The sequence below is a fragment of the Callithrix jacchus genome, chromosome 8 (assembly GCF_049354715.1).
Source record: "Callithrix jacchus isolate 240 chromosome 8, calJac240_pri, whole genome shotgun sequence".
NCBI lineage: Eukaryota > Metazoa > Chordata > Mammalia > Primates > Cebidae > Callithrix > Callithrix jacchus.
In genome coordinates, this window is record NC_133509.1 from 12980287 (window position 1) to 12996459 (window position 16173).

The 16173-nt window shown below is 50.0% G+C and overlaps 1 protein-coding gene across 37 annotated transcripts in view; it reads right to left on the reverse strand.

Moving 5' to 3' along the window:
- The window catches only part of MEGF11 (multiple EGF like domains 11), a 389272-nt gene that overhangs the window by 71107 nt on the left and 301992 nt on the right, over window positions 1-16173 (reverse strand). For all 37 annotated transcript variants that reach the window (XR_013520753.1, XR_004729544.3, XR_004729545.3 and 34 more), the window contains 3 exons: window positions 13579-13825; window positions 12233-12353; window positions 3198-3334 (listed from right to left, as the gene is read on the reverse strand). Coding sequence is in view for 34 of the 37 variants with exons in the window: in XM_035258930.3 (XP_035114821.2) it covers window positions 3198-3334; window positions 12233-12353; window positions 13579-13825 (505 nt within the window). In the remaining 3 variants the exon portion in view is untranslated. The remainder of the gene's footprint in view (window positions 1-3197; window positions 3335-12232; window positions 12354-13578; window positions 13826-16173) is intronic.

Genomic DNA, 16173 nt, shown 5'->3' on the forward strand with positions numbered 1-16173 from the left:
TTGAGGTATCCTTGGCAACTGGGATATCTTTGTCTCTGTCCTCTGCCTTCGTTGCTCTGTGCGCACAATGACAAGGAGAAGAGGACAGTGACTGGGCTCTGGCCTTGAGTGCTTCCTTCCCAAGCAGATGCCCCAGTTCTCCCCTCTCAGAGCCACTGTGGCAAAGGAGTGATCCAGCAGCATAGAGGGGCAGAAGGGATCATGATGATAACGCCCCTGGGCACTGTAGAGCGAGGGGCTTTCAGCTGCTTAGGCTCCAGAGCCTGTCCCCAGCCCATGAAGCACCAGATATTGTCATCACCCTCGCTTTGACATTAAGGAGGCTGCCAGCAGACAAGTGAGGCAACTTTTCCAAGCTCATGCAGCCTGTGTGTGGCTAAGATGACCCCAGATTGTCTTCCTGCAAATCTCTCTGCGGGTCAGCCAATCTGAGGCCTCATGAAGGAAACGAGACCAGAAAAGAGAGGGACGAGGAGGCAGGAAAGAAGGTGATGTCTGGAGAAGGAAAAGTGGAAGACAGAGGAGAGGAGAGAAACTGAGGCAGAAGGGGAGGAAAAAGGGCAGCTGAAGACCTGGATAATCACTATCTGAATTGCCAGCCCCTGTTCAGCCTGCAAATCGATTTCTCCGGAAGTCTCTGTGCTTTGTTGGCCTCAAATATCTCAGATGTCAGGTGAAAAAAACTCCAGACACTTCCTGATCCCTGTTTATTTTCAAACATTCCTGCTCCCTCCTGCTTAGCAGGACCAGGCAGAGCCCTGAACCCTAAGCTCCTCTGATGGGCAATTCCCTGGCCCACTATTTTTTGGGGGGGGGGGGGTGACAATCTACAGCCCCAGAAAAACAATCTGGAAATGAAATATTGACAACCTAATTCATTTACATAATCAGCCTCTTTTCTTTTTCTACTCACAATTTAAACAACTTATTTATTTAGAGATCAAGCAACGACGGCTAATGAATTTTACACAAAGCATGCTAATAACCAGGCCTGTGGAACAGAAGGGTAATCACAGCAGGAATTAGTTTTCCACTTAAACATCCTTTCTTTGCACCATATCAATCTAATATGTCCGATACTGCCATTAACAACCAGATACATTGCTCAATTAAATTACAAAATGAGCTGCAAAGCCCTCGTTACATTTCGCGTTTAATTTGCACTGGTTTCTTCCTATCCGGGGAGGCCTGCATTATTACACCCACTCAACTTTAATATGCTCGTGATGATATGGGGTGGGTTAATGCAGCTGTCACCTACGAAATTAATGGAGGCAATTTTACAAAATATTAAACACGAGGCAGCCCATTTAGGTGAGAAGCCCAAATGCGACCTGGCCTCCCACCGAACTCTCCTGTGGTTGATTGGCAAAGCTTGCCAGAAGGCCCTTCGGCTTTAAGGCTTCCTCTCTGCCCAAGATTATGCACCAAGCTCCAACAAGCAGAGATTTTGGATTCTCTCTCACTCCCGCTCTCTTTTTTTTTTTTTGAGATGGAGTCTCGTTTGTTGCCAGGCTGGAGTGCAGTGGCACAATCTTGCCTCACTGCAACCTCTGCCTCTCGGGTTCAAGTGATTCTCCTGCCTCAGCCTCCCGAGTAGCTGGGACTACAGGCACTCGCCACCACGCCCAGCTAATTTTTATATTTTATATAAAATTTATATAAAGACAGGGTTTCACCATGTTGGCCAGGATGGTCTCAATCTCTTGATCTTGTAATCCGTCCGACTTGACTGCCAAAGTGCTGGGATTACAGGCATGAGCCACTGTGCCCGGCCGTGGATTATTTCTCTACTTGGCACATTTTGACAGCGAAAATCGAGAGCACCAATGAGCTAGGGTCTACTGGTGTAGAGTCCAGCTGGCTAGAGCCCTAGGCCTGCTCATTTCCAACAACAAGTGGGCAGTTTGCACTCTCATGAGAAAGTGGTCTGACAAAGGAGTCATGTGCTGGCTTGAGGGTCTTCCTGGTTCCAGTCCATGCTGGCTCATCCTGAGCATTTCCTGATTTAGGGAGATGGTGAGGACGGAAACATGCCTTTAGTGTTTCAGTCCTCCCTCTCAAGGCTCAGGGAGGGAGGGGTCCTCAGATGCCAGACCCCATGTTCTATGCTGGGGAAGCTTATGTAGATGAACACTGGATCACAAAGAGATCAGATCTGGCTTAAAAGACTTCCAGCTGGAGGTAAATAAGCCCAAGGGTAATGGACAATCTCTTTTCTGGACATCACTAAGGATTCGGGGCTGATTACAGGGAGAGCCAGAGGAGCCCCGATTTTGTCTATTAGAGATGGAGGGACTCATTGGTTAACTCAGCCGTGATGCCACTCAGGCAGGGAAGGATGAAAAATGTTCCCTCATTTTGTCCGAGGAAAGTATACAAATCCAGGAGCTAGAAATGAAACATGGATCCCCACGGAACCAGGCAATGGGTGTGGGGGCCGCCTCCGTGCAGCCCTTCTCTCTGTTTGAAGAGACCCATGTGGTCAAGAGTGAGAGGAAGGAGACTTGGCCCGGGTTCTGTGGGTTTCAAATATCTTTTTCCAGCTCCCTCCCCACTCACCCTCACACACGCTGGCTGCCTGCCGTTTGTCCCTGTTCCTTTGCACCTGCCCTGTCAACATGGGATTCCTCTTCCAGCTGGGCCACGTGTGCACGCACAGCGATTGCCCAGTTCCATGTGTTTTGGTTATCCACTCTGCAAGGCTGGTTTCATTCCAGGACATTAGTGCCCTCCTTCAGTCTGCGGTTAGGCTGCAGGCCTTCAGAGGATGTAAACGGATGCCAGTATCCTTTTGTTGGAACGCAAATTAGGACTAAAAATCCCCTTCCAGAAGAAACCATGCAAAACACGTGAAGTGATTTTGTCCTCTCAGCTTGCTTGGATTATCTGTGCCATTGCCTCCTCCATGAGTGTAAAGAGTAGAGAGTGGGGGCAGGTGCTCACCTCCTTCCCCCAGCTGAGCCCATGCAAATTCAGGGCGGGGGCCACTAGGCTAGAGAAGAGGGTGTGCTGGTGTGCTCTGCAGGCCGAGGGCAAGGAGGCATCAGTTGCTGGCTCTTCCTGGCAGGAGAGCTCAGATGCTTTCTGAGAAGGAACTGGAAGGCTGACAGAGAGGGCTATGAGCTGTTCTCTACAAGGCTTCTGTGAATATGAGCAAAATGGACAGCAAAGACAACAGTTAACGCCATCCTTACCTGTCCCCCATGTATCCAGCTGTACAGTGGCACTGTCCAGTCACGTGGTCACACTGCCCTCCATGGTGGCAAGGACAGTCCTGGCTGCAGTTCTGGCCAAATGTCCCTGGTGGGCAGGGCTGGGCACACACTGCTCCCTGAAATAGAGATGGGAAGACATGCATGGTGGTGCTCCAGAGATGCTAAACTCTCCTGGGAATGGCACAGCTGCTGTGACCCCAGGGACCACCCGACTTCCCAGAAGAAGTACAGACAGCTGCACACCAGGGCTCCAAAGCCCTCCTCTTAGAGGGAGGCTGAGGCCAAATTGCTCATCCAGTTATTCAGCACTGTTTAGGAACTAAGTACAAGGCAGTAAGTACTCTCACATGGGTACACAGTAAAGCACTGAGGAGGCTTCGCTGCTGCGGAGACATGCACTTTGCTCGACTTCTTTCCCAAACCCAGCAGCCATGAGAGTTAAAGGGGTAAAGGTATAAATCTACGAGGAAAAGAGGAAGAGGAGACTAGAAATGTCACACACTGGAAGATGGAAAAGCAGGTGGAGGGGCGCTGACTGCTTTGCTTTCTACTTCCCAGGCAATGCGAAGTGCCTGCAAAGGGAGTGTTCCAATGCTGGGCAATGAGGTCCTTTGTAACCTCAGAAAGCTCAGGAATCAGAGACACTGGGACCCTCTGAAGGGGAAGGTGCAGGTATGATGAAAACAGGACTGTCTGAAAGTTTATAAAATAGGGAATTGGATGCCCAATCTCTGCCCCACCTTGAAGAGCCAGGTGAATTGCCCGCATCTTTCAGAGAGGTTGGTCTCACAGGCTGTGGACAAGGGACACAGGCACAGAAGAAGGTGGGGGTAGGACTCTCCTGCTGCTTTCTCCCCCACTGCGCTCCCAGAAGGCTGACTGAGGGACTGGACTCCCTGTGGCAGGAGGTTGGAGGATTCCTTTCTAGGGACACTGAGGAGCTCAAGAGAAATGACCTAAAGATATTGATAGTTGAGGGTCCCATCAGTCAACATCTCCCTCCACCCCCAGGTGTCCAATTAGCTTTTCTGAGGCTTACTGTGAAACATGAACAGATGGCCAAGGCTCACCAGATATTTGAAACAGGCCCTCACATGAAAGAGAAACACTGAAATAAACAAATAGACAACAGGAACACAGAGGAAATAAGAACCATGCCTGGAGCAAGGAAAACCTAAAAAAAAAAAAAAAGAAGAAGGAAAAAAGCCTCTATCTTAATTAAAATGAACATGCTCAAGTAGCTATAAGAGAGTATTGCACCTTACTTTTGCACTGACCTAGTAGCAGAAAAAAGTAACAAAAAAAATTTAAAAAAATAAAAAAGAAAGTATCGTACCTATGAAAAAATAGAGTGCTATAAAAGAGAATATCACAGAACAGAAAAGAGGTCTTGAAAATTAAAAATAATACGAAGGATGTTAAAATGTTGCGACAGAGTATAAGGAATCTCCTATAAAGTACACAAGAGACCTGTAATGCCAGCACTTTGGGAGGCAGAGGCAGGTGGATCATGAGGCCTAGAGATCGAGACCATCCTGGTCAACATGGTGAAACCCCGTCTCTACTAAAAATACAAAAAATGAGCTGGGCATGGTGGTGCGTTCCTGTAGTCCCAGCTACTCGGGAGGCTGAGGCAGGAGAATTGCCTGAACCCAGGAGGCGGAGGTTGCGGTGAGCCGAGACTGCGCCATTGCACTCCAGCCTGGGTAACGAGCAAAACTCCATCTCAAAAAAAAAAAAAAAAAAAAAGTATGAGAGAGAGAGAGAGAGAATATTTAAAATAATAGAGAAAATATAATGAAATTAGAGGACCAATTCAGGTGGTCTGACATCTTATTAACAGGAGTTCCAGGCAGTAGAACAGGAAAAATGGAGGTAAGTAAATTAATGGAAAATATAATAAAAGAAAATTTCCCAGAATGGAAGGATGGAGAACCTGGGTTTCTGAACTGAAAAGGCCTACAAAGTCTCCAGCAAGAAAATGAAACAAGACCCGCATCAAGCCATGTTATCGTAAACTTTTATATCTCTACGGATAAAGAAATGATGTTAGAAAGAGGAAGACAGGCTGGGTGTGGTGGCTCACGCCTGCAATCCTAGTACTTTGGGAGGCCAAGGTGGGAGGATCTCTTGAGCCCAGGGGTTGGAGACCAGCCCCTGGTCTCTAACATCTAGGCAACAAAGCAGGATCTCATCTCTACAGAAACAAATAAAAATGAAAATAGAGAAAAACAACATACAAAAATCAGGAATTAAAGGTTTTAGACTTCTTAACTAGAAGCCGGAAAACAATGGAGCAATGCTTTAAAAATCCAGAGGAAAAATATGATTTCCAACTTAGAATTCTACACCCAACTAAACTAACACTCAAGTGAGGGATTCAATAAAGACATTTTCAGATTTGAACAGCCTCAAAAAGTTAACCTTCCATAAACACTTTCTCAGAAAGCTACTGGAGGATTTTTTTTTCTATCAAAAAGAATTACCCAAGAAAAAGAAAGGCATGAATTTCAGCAACTAGGGACTCTAACAGAAGAGGGGGTGAAAGGAAGTCCCAGATGACAGCTACGCTGCAGGCCTCGAGAGCAAAGAGTTCAGACTGGAGCAGAAGATGCAGGCTTCTATGAAACTTGCCTCAAAAACAAAAGCAAAAACCGGAGAGTTTCACTCTTGTTGCTTATGCTGGAGTGCAGTGGCATGATCTCGGCTCACCACAACCTCTGCCTCCTGGGTTCAAGCGATTCTTCCGCCTCAGCCTCCTGAATAGGTAGGATTACAGGCATCTGCCACCATGCCAGGCTAATTTTGTATTTTTAGTAGAGATGGTGTTTTCTCCATTTTGATCAGCCTAGTCTCGAAATCCCAACCTCAGGTGATCTGCTTGCCTCGGCCTCCCAAAGTGCTAGGGTTACAGCCATGAGCCACCACACCAGGCCAAACAGAGAGACTTCTGATGCATCTGACTTTACTGAGAGGAGCTTGAGAGCTCCATCAGAGAGTTTTAAGGATAAATTAGTAAAAATACATGTGTATATTAACAAATATTAAAATATAATTTAACCAAGCTGGGCATGGTGGCACCTGTCTGTAGTCCCAGCTACTCAGGAGGCTGAGGAAGGAGGATTGCTTGAGTCCAGGAGTTCAAGGCTGAAAGTGAGCTATGATCGTGCTTGTGAATAGTCATTGCCCTCCAGTCTGGGTGACACAGCCAGATCCCGTGTCTTAAATATTTTTTTCAATAACTGAACCACAAACTGTAATACAACTCCATTGGGAGGTGTGGGAGAAGAGTTGTTTGTGTTTGCATGTGTGTCTATGGCTGAATCTTATTCTATGTCAGGAAGTCAATGGATTCAATGACTAAAATGGAAAAGTCAGGAAACAGCTATAAAGGATGTTATGTAGAAAAATGGAGGGCGATTCCAGAGAAATACCTAAAAGATTTGAGAGTAGTTGCCTTTAGGGAGTAGGATTTGTAAATGGAGTAGGAACTCCCTGGCCCTTCAGTATTGCCTTGTGGTATTTCATCACTTAAAATTACACGAGTCTTAGGTCTTTAACTCACAAATCTGAGCCTGCTCTTGACTCCTGCTGCCCTTCCAGCCCCCCACACACCCAACAGTCATTTCTCTTCTGGAGATTAAGGATGTTCCTCCAATTAATTAATCAATTAGTTCAACACACAATTATTAAGCATCAATAATCGCCAACCCTGCAGAAGCTAGTTTATTTAGGAAAATTCTGCCAGACCAGAGTCATCTTTCAAGATCATTCAATTTACTTGTAATGAGTTAAACAGGAGGCCGTCAAGCTCAGACTCTCCATCCACAAGTCAGAGGTAGGGGAGCTGAGGGGAGGGGCTGAGACGGGGAGGGGAGGGAGGAGTGAGGGGCAGAGGCAGCCAAGGACAGTGTGAGAGACAGAGAGAGAGAGTGTGTGTGTGAGAGAGAGAGAGAGAGAGAGAGAGAGAGAGAGTGTGTGTGTGTGTGTGTGTGTGTGTGTGTGTGTATGAAGAAGGGAGAGAAAAGTCACTCAGGCCAGGTGCAGTGGCTCAGGCCTGTAATCCCAGCACTTTGGGAGGTCAAGGCAGGTAGTTAAAACACAAAAATTGGCCTGGCACGGTGGCTCAAGCCTGTAATCCCAGCACTTCGGGAGGTCGAGGCGGGTGGATCACGAGGTCAAGAGATCGAGACCATCCTGGTCAACATGGTGAAACCCCGTCTCTACTAAAAATACAAAAAATTAGCTGGGCATGGTGGCACGTGCCTGTGATCCCAGCTACTCGGGAGGCTGAGGCAGGACAATCGCTTGAACCCAGGAGGTGGAAGTTGCAGTGAGCTGAGATCGTGCCACTGCACTCCAGCCTGGGCAACAGAGCAAGACTCTGTGTCAGATAATAATAATAATAATAATAAAAGTCACTCAGAATAGGGGTCCCTCTTCCTCCTGGAGGTGGTGGGGGTACCCCAGGCATGGCAGGGGCCTGTCTTTCTCAGTGCACAGTATAAGTTCTAGGTATTCATGAGGGAGGGAAGTCCTTCTGGCTTCTGTCTGACTCAGTCTTCTACAGTCCTGGGCTGGATAAGGACACTCTTGAAAAAACATTTTTTTTTTTTTTTTTTTTGAGACAGAGTTTCGCTCTTGTTGCCCAGGCTGGAGTGCAATGGCATGATCTCAGCTCACTGCAACCTCTGCCTCCCAGGTTCAAGTGATTCTCCTATCTCAGCCTCCTGAGTAGGTGGGATTACAGGCGCCCACCACTACGCCCGGCTAATTTTTGGTAGTTTTAGGAGAAATGGGGTTTCACTACATTGGCCAGGCTGGTCTCGAACTCCTGACCTCAGGTGATCCACACACCTCGGCCTCCCAAAGTGCTGGGATTATGGGGTGAGCCACCGTGCCCGGCCAACATTCATAGGTTGAAGTTTTAACAACCTCCAGTACCTCAGAATGTGACTGCATTTGGAGCTAGGATCTTGCATAGGTAATCAAGTTAAGATGAGGTCATATGGGTGGGCCCTCATCCAGTGTGACTCATGTCCTTACAAGAAGAGGAGATTAAGACAGACCCAGAAAAAAGACTACATGAAGACACAGGGGGAAGATGGCCATCTACAAGCCAAGGAAAGTGGCTCAGAAGGAACCAACCCTGCTGACACCTTGATCTTGAACTTTCAACCTCCAGCATTGTGAGAATCAGTTTCTGTTGTTCCAGCTGCCTAGTCTGTGGGACCTTGTTATGGCAGCCCCAGAGGACTCATGTATTTGCCCTGTGGTCAGCTGAGTATGTATCTCCAACTGTAGTGGGATCTTGGACTGCTGTGTCAAGTAGAAAGTTGGACATGGGGTAAGGTGACACTTTCTGCTCCTCTCAGAACTGGTTAGACCAAATGGCTTTGTCAAAATCTGGAAAACAATCACACTTTAAAAGGATCTTGGCTAAATGGAACATATGAAGAGAAGAGGCCAAGATGGGGAAAGGACGGGAGGCTGTGCTGGTTCCCCTGGAGAGGAGGCACCTCAGCCTCTCCAAGCACCTGAAGGCATTTCTAACGACCAGTGATGCTCCAGGGTGGCATGGACACCCTCAGGGGACTGTGAGCTGTGGTTGGTGTGGGTGCTATGGAGGTGATCTAGGCCACAGGCCTGGAAGTGGGGGCTCCATGAATCTTCCTTCTCAAAGTTGAGTACCTGTGATGCTATATAGCCTCAGCTCCTAAACCTCTGCTTTTTTTTTTTTTTTTTTTGAGATGGAGTCTTCCTCTGTCACCCAGGCTGGAGTGCAGTGGCACAATCTTGACTCACTGTAACCTCTGCCTCCTGGGTTCAAGTGATTCTCCTGCCTCAGCCTCTGAATAGCTGGGATTATAGAGGCCCACCACTACCCTGGCTGACTTTTTCTGTTTTTAGTAGAGATAGGATTTCACCATGCAAAACCTCTCTTCGGCCCTCTAGGATAACTAGTTCTATTTCCCAGCCCCTCAGTCTCCTCTCTTCCAGTCTCTTTTCTGTGTGTGCGTATGCATGTGGGCACACACACGCTGTATCCAGCCCCCAGCATCAGACTGGGGACTACTACGGGTGTGGAATGTCAATCCTATTTCCTTGTCCCTCTATGTCTCTAGTGCCCACTCGCATCAAACTACTCACACCTGGCTTCTCTGCTTTGCAAGGTCTCAGAGTTAAGAAAATGAGGGGGAATGATTCCCCAGGCTCTTTTGCAAAGACCCCTACTGAAACAGGCTTCATGTTGGGCTGGCAGACCATCCTGTGTGCATGCTCAGGGCCTGGTGGCCAGGAATCTCTGGGGAGGGGCCTGGAGGACCAGAGTTCCTGGCAGCTCCTCTCTCCAGTTCACACAATGGCCCAGTCTTTGGGGAGGTACATGGTGCGAATCACCAATCTTTTTATCTCTGAGTTGGAAAATGTGAGGTTGAAGTCACAAAGGGCCCACTGTGTGACTGTGGGAAAGTCAGGCACCAGAGGATGCTAAAGTGGGGAGCCTTCTTCCCAGTATCCATTCCTTGGTCCCAGCTCTCCCTGGGAAGAGCCTCAGGCATGAGTGTGACTTCATTATACGGTGACTGTGCATGCACAAGGGGTATTAATAATTCATACAAATCTGCAAGTTAAATGCTATGTCAAAAATAGAAATGCAATTGTCTACAATAAAATTAAAAACATAAAGTCCTCAAGTCCAAAGGCTTCTATTGACAGAGTTTCCTGTCATCTGGAAGAACAAACCTCTCGCTGTGCTGGGGAGAAATACAATCCCTGCATGTGCTGGCTTCTCACCTTCCCCCTCTTTGACCACCAGAGCCTTAGCAGTGTCTCCAGAGAGGCCTTTACAGGCACGGGGATGCTGTGGCTCTGTTCTCCCCAGCACGTCCTGATCCAACCTCTCTGCTGCTGCTGGGCCTCTGAGGACCCGGTCTACTGGGTGAATTTCCGAAAGCTGGTTGGAGATGAGAGGGTCTTTCTAGAGACTGGTTTAGGGTGGGAGAAATGGGCAGGTATGGGAGAGGTGGCGGCAGTCCCTTTTTCCTCCTCAGAGAAAACAGACAGATGGACAGACAGATGCCAAGGGCTGGGAGTCAGGAGAGCTGGACTCTAGCTCCACCTCACTCCTAACTACCAGTGTGGTCTTGAACGGGTCCCTTACCCTCTCTGAGTCTCAGCGTCCTCATCTGAGAAAGGAAAGTACTGACAAACCAGGGGGGTTCAAATCTCTTAAAGCTGGGAAACCCTATTTTTACATGAAATCTTACCTAGAGCACTTCAAAATGTAAAATAGATCGAATGGAGAGGTGGGGGTGGGGTGGGCACCAGAGTCCTCATGATTGGGCTCTTGCCCCCATTCTCCCTCAAGAAACCCTAGGGTTCCGTGAAACACAGAAGGAAATCCTATGGTCTGGATCCATTTTTTCCAAATGCAGACCTGCAGTCAGGACTGGCTGCCTCAGAACCACCTGGGGAGCTTATTAAAAATAGAGATCCCCCAGTCCCAGGAGGTCACAAATGGAGCCTGGGAATCTGCATTTTAACCTCCGCCACCCCCATGTCAGCTCCGGTGTACAGCCAGGTTTGGATACTGTGGGACCAAGTGGTCCCCAAGGTCCTTTCCTGCCCTAAAAACATTCTGACAAGACTGTGCCTGCATTGATGGGCCCTGCAGGTGTCCTCCCGTCTGTCCCTGTGACCTCTGCATTCACAGCCTCCTAAAATATCCTGCTTCTGCTCAACAGCCCTGTCCTCTCTGGCTTTGCAAAGCCTCAGGCCACAGGGGAGGTGTCGGACTGTGTCGCTGAGCTTCCCCTGAAATGGGGCGTGTTACTGGAGAGTCCGAGGCAGGGACACAGCCCAGGAAGGTCAGCTCCAGCTGACTCACTGCCTCTAACGACTTGGTCTGCAGGGGAGGCGCTGATAGACAGGGTGTGTTGGCTAAAGGGAGGCTTGTAGAGGATCTCTGGTACCCAGGGACAGAAGTGAAGCCATCATAGAGACCTTCAGAGTTTGCAAAGGACTTCGGACATGCACAGCCTCACCTGAGCCAGCCACCAACCACGGCAGCCAGGCAGGGCAGGGCTCACTGGTGGTACATCAGTGTTGTACTTGGGGAAGCGGAGTAATTGAGGCTCTTTTCAGGGTTAACATTGGATGTGAGACCTGAATTTAGACCCATGAGGTTACAAATCCCTTTCCCACAATGGTTGTTCCCAGAGGGGGAGACCTGGGCTGCTGAGGCTGCATCATATCACCTGCAGCACTTGCTAAAATACAAACGCTGGGGCCCACAGAATCCGAATGCGTGTGTGCACGAGTACAGGGGGTGACGTTAGATAAACTCAGGTCATTCATACCTGCTGTTTCTCTTCTTTTCCCAGCCTTTTCTGCCACCTCTGGCCCAGGACCCAGGGCAGCTCATGTGGGTGTTTACACACAAAGACAGCCAATCTTACAAGAATTCAATTTCTTTGCACATGAGACCACAGGCTTCGAGAGGTGAGGAACTGGCTTCAGGCAACGCAGCACTTACAGACGGCAGACCTGGGATTCAAAGCTGTGTCCATGGCACCACTGGCAGCATTTAGTGATGCCCTAACGTGATAAATAGGTGGGAGGGTATTCAGAGTGGGAGAAGAATTCAGCCTTTTTTTTTTTTTTTTTTTGAGCCCAGGCTAGAGCACAGTAACTCAATCTTGGCTCACTGGAAACTTTGCTTCCTGGGTTCAAGTGATTCTCATGCCTCAGCCTCCTGAGTAGCTGGGATTACAGGTATGTGCCACAACACCCGGCTAATTTTTGTATTTTTAGTAGAGATGGGGTTTTGCCATTTTGGCCAGGCTGGTCTCGTACCCCTGACCTCAAGCAATCTGCAGGCCTCGGCCTCCCAACGTGCTAGAACTACAGTCATGAGCAGTGTGCCCAGCTGATTAAGCCTTTTAAGGTTTTCGTGAGTGACAAATGCTCAGCCCTCTTACAGTGCCCCACCCAGATCCTGTGGGGCCACCTACCGTCCAGCCTGGGGGGCAGGCACACTCGCCAGTGATGTGGTGGCAGGTACCTCCATTCTGGCAGGGGCAGCGCAGCTCACAGTGAGCTCCGTGGCTCCCAGGAGGGCACAACTCCTCGCAGCTGCATGGAGAAGCAGAGGTGTTAGACACAGCAGCATTCAGATCAGGTGGCACGGTCCCAGAGCTCCAGGGTTCCCTAGGAATTCCTTCATAGTCAAAGGATCTGTATTAGGCACATCAGCTGAGCTGCAATCCTGCTCCCTGCCAGGAGGGGGAGGCAGGGCTCTGACTGAACACACTGGAATGGAGGGTGCGTCGGCCAATACTTGTGGGATGACTGAGGTGTTCTTAGTGTCAAGAACAGTGTGCTGGGGAGGAGGCGGAGGAAGGCTTCCCTGGGAGGAAGACATTTCACTTGGGCCTTAAGGTGAAGTTAATTTCACCAGGAGAATGGAAGGAAAGGCATGCCAGGCAAAAGGAACAGCACGAACGAAGGCACTGAGAAGTGCTCATGGATCCCATCTTCAAGAATCCACCTAGACTCATAGAGGCGAACAATCTGGAGCACGTTCCTTCCAGGCTCGGGAAGGCTCCCAGCTCTCCTGACAGGCTCATGTGCAGGGCGCTGTGGAGGTGTGGGGCAGGGTTTGCACGGGGTCCTGGTCTTGGGCCTTCATCCAGTGGCCCTGGCCTCTAGCTCACTAGGACTTGGGAGCTGGCCAGACATCGGGTCAGGGAACACCCTCCATGGATGACGTCTCTGTGGTTAGAGTCTGTGGCCACCCCTCAGGATCTAGGCTGTTGGAGGGGCCACAGAGCCTGTTACGGGGTTGGGAGGAGATCTTCAGTTTCCTGTCAACACTACTCTCTGGGGAACTAGAGTAGGGGGCTGTTTGGTGTGAGAAACAGGCGGAGTAACCCTCCCAAATCTGCAAATAGTATCTGACCTCTCTGTCCCAAATGCCCTAGAAAGGAAGGCCCCAGGTGAGCAGCATCACATGGGGTAAGGTCAGAAGAGACTTCCAAGCTAAGAGCTGCCTCTGCCAGGAGGGGCCTCCGGGGAGGGTTTTAGGGAGGGCTCACTCCAGCAGTCTCAGGAAGGACCAAGCAACAGGGGCCTGGAAGGCAGGAATCTGAGACCTGCGTGGGTGAGTCCTGGGCATTTAGACTCACAGGAGATTTCACAGCCAAGACTATCCTGACTCTCCTGGTCCCACCACACGGCTCACCCACAAGGAGGCCTGGGGCGGGGCCTGGAGCGGCTGCCCTCAGGGCAGCTGCAAGCCCCGCCCCAGGGCCAGCTCCCTCCAAGCCCCCCACCCCTCAAGGCCCACTGCATTACTCACTAGACGCCAGTATAGCCAGGCGCGCAGAGGCACTCGCCGGTGCGGGGGTCACAGCTGGCGCCGTGGCGGCACTGGCACGGCAGCTGGCATCCCTTGCCGTGGGTGCCAGGTGAGCAGAGCTCCTCGCAGCGCCATCCATGGAAGCCGGCGGCGCACACACAGGCGCCTGTGATGGGGTTACACAGGGCGCCATTCTGGCACTGGCACCGGTTGCTGCAGTGGGGGCCCCAGTGGTCGCTGTCGCAGCCTGCAAGAGAAGGGACAGTCAGGGATTAGGAGCCCTGCAGGCTCCCCTTGGGGCAGAGGCCTGTAACGGATGCCCATGCGGCCTTCCCAACTTTGCAGCACTCCTCCCTGGACAGGGGGCAGCAAGGGGTGCCTGGGTGGAAGCTTTGGCACCTCATAACCTCCACGAGTTCTTCCACCAAGTCAGGCAAATCCGTCACACAGGCTAAGAGGGGCAGAGGGCTTGTTTCCTCAAGGCAGCTTCAGAACCCATCTCCCGGTCAGGCCATGGTCTTCCAACCAAATGGCTGTTCCAAAGCCCCCTCTCCTGGCCACAAGCTGTTGACCTCCCTCCGTCTCTGCTAAACTCTTAGCCGGCTGCCTCTCTCTGTTCCTTTCTGCCGGGCCCTTTCTTTTCCCATCGGCCACACGTTTTCTCTGTGACTCTGCCCCTCTTCCTGGGGCCGGCCGGACCTAGCCGAGGCCAGCTCCCACTTCTCTACCTTTCCTACCCCTTCTCCCTCTTCCCCACATGCACTGGTTTTCTCACCTCATGCATCTCACTCACTCTCTGGGAATATTTCCTGCCCCTCCCTGGCTCTACCTCCCTGTCTCCCTTTTCATCTCTTCCTCATGCTTCTTCCTTTCAGTAATGCCTACACCCCCTGGTTGCTTCAGCTTCAGTTCAATTTCATTACTTTCCAAGCAGCTCCTTCATTACTTTCCTTCAGAAGGAGCAGGAAAAAGAAATGCTTCCCTGGGAGGTAACAGACAGCCTTCAAGATCTTAAATGTAATTAAATGTTTCAAAGAGTGGCAGCTGAGCCAGTTTTGCAGAAATTCACACTCTAGGGCTATGGAAAGGAGCTGAATAGCAGAGCCCCAGATAGGTCACCCCGCCTGCTGCCACCTCCCACCCTGATCCTCACTTGATGTGTATGGGACACACAATAACACGATGTCCTCAGCTACAGCCTCATTCCCCCAAATTCTGGGGTGGGAGTGGGGTGTGGAATTCAGGCATGGACAGGCACACGTAACTTTACATTCTGGGAGAAGTTCGATGAAAAGAATGATCGCTCCCAGCTAAGAAGATCAGGCCAGACTTCCTAAAACAGAAGCCGTCTCAAGTGGGCTATAAAGGATGTCTCACTTGTCTGCCTGATAGGGTGAGCGACCATCTTGCTTTTAGCACTGAAAAGTTCCACGTTCTGGGAAATCCCTCAGTCCTGGGCAAACTGGAATGGCCAGTCACCAAGATTATCTGTTGCTCTGTGTGCTCCAGGTTTCTAGGGTTTAGAGGCTCAGAGAGGAAAGGGGGTAGGTGAGTGGGAATGGGAAGGTGTCACTGGGGTAGGCACAATATAAGCAAAGACACAGTGGCATTCAAGTGTTGGGGGTGTACAGGGGTACAAGGTTCCAGAGTGGCCACTGAGTGCATGTGGTCTTTGGGGGCTGAAGGTTGGTGGAAGGATCACTCCACAAGCCCTACCAGTCCCCTACATGTCCCTCCCACCTACTGGCCAAGGTCAAGTGGTGAATGTCATGGAGTCTGCCCATCATTGTTGAGCAGACAGAACCACCGAGGCCTGGAACGCCTGTCACCCTATCTTGGTTCATTCCTTCTTCCTCTGTGCCCCAAATATTCACACACACAAACTGAGCTATCAAATTATGAATGAATCTCACCCTATATTTTCCACTTGGTATTACAGTGAGTAAGGCAAACATTAAGTCCATTCACAGCTACAGCCTCCACTCACATTGAAAAAGGCTCACAGACGGCTGGACGCTGTGGTTCATGCCTGTAATCCTAGCACTTTGGGAGGCCGAGACGGGTGGATGCCTGAGCTCAGGAGTTCAAGACCAGCTTGGGCAACACGACGAAACTCTGTCTCTACTAAAATACAAAGAATTAGCTGGGTCTGGTGGTGTGTGTCTGTAGTCCCAGCTACTCGGGAGGGTGAGACAGGAGAATTGCTTGAACCCGGGAGGGAGAGGTTGCAGTGGGCCAAGATTTCGCCACTGCACTCCAACGTGGGCGACAGAGCAAGACTTTGTTTCCAAAAAAAAAAAAAAAAAGGCTCACAGGACTGGGGGTGACTGAGTATCCAGCAGTCCAGCACCTCCCACCTCATCCTCTCTCTGCGACACACAATCAGTGAGCAGAAGGACCAGCAGCATTATCTATGGCACCGTTTTCCTTTTAGTTGTCAAGAACATGGAGTTGAATTCACACCGTTTATTGTCTGTAAGATGTGACTCTAATATAACAATGACAGCCACATTTTAAAAGCTCCCTGTGCGCCAGGCACCATCCTAGAAGTGTTACATACAGGACTAAAACGTAGCCCTCACAACAACCATCTAA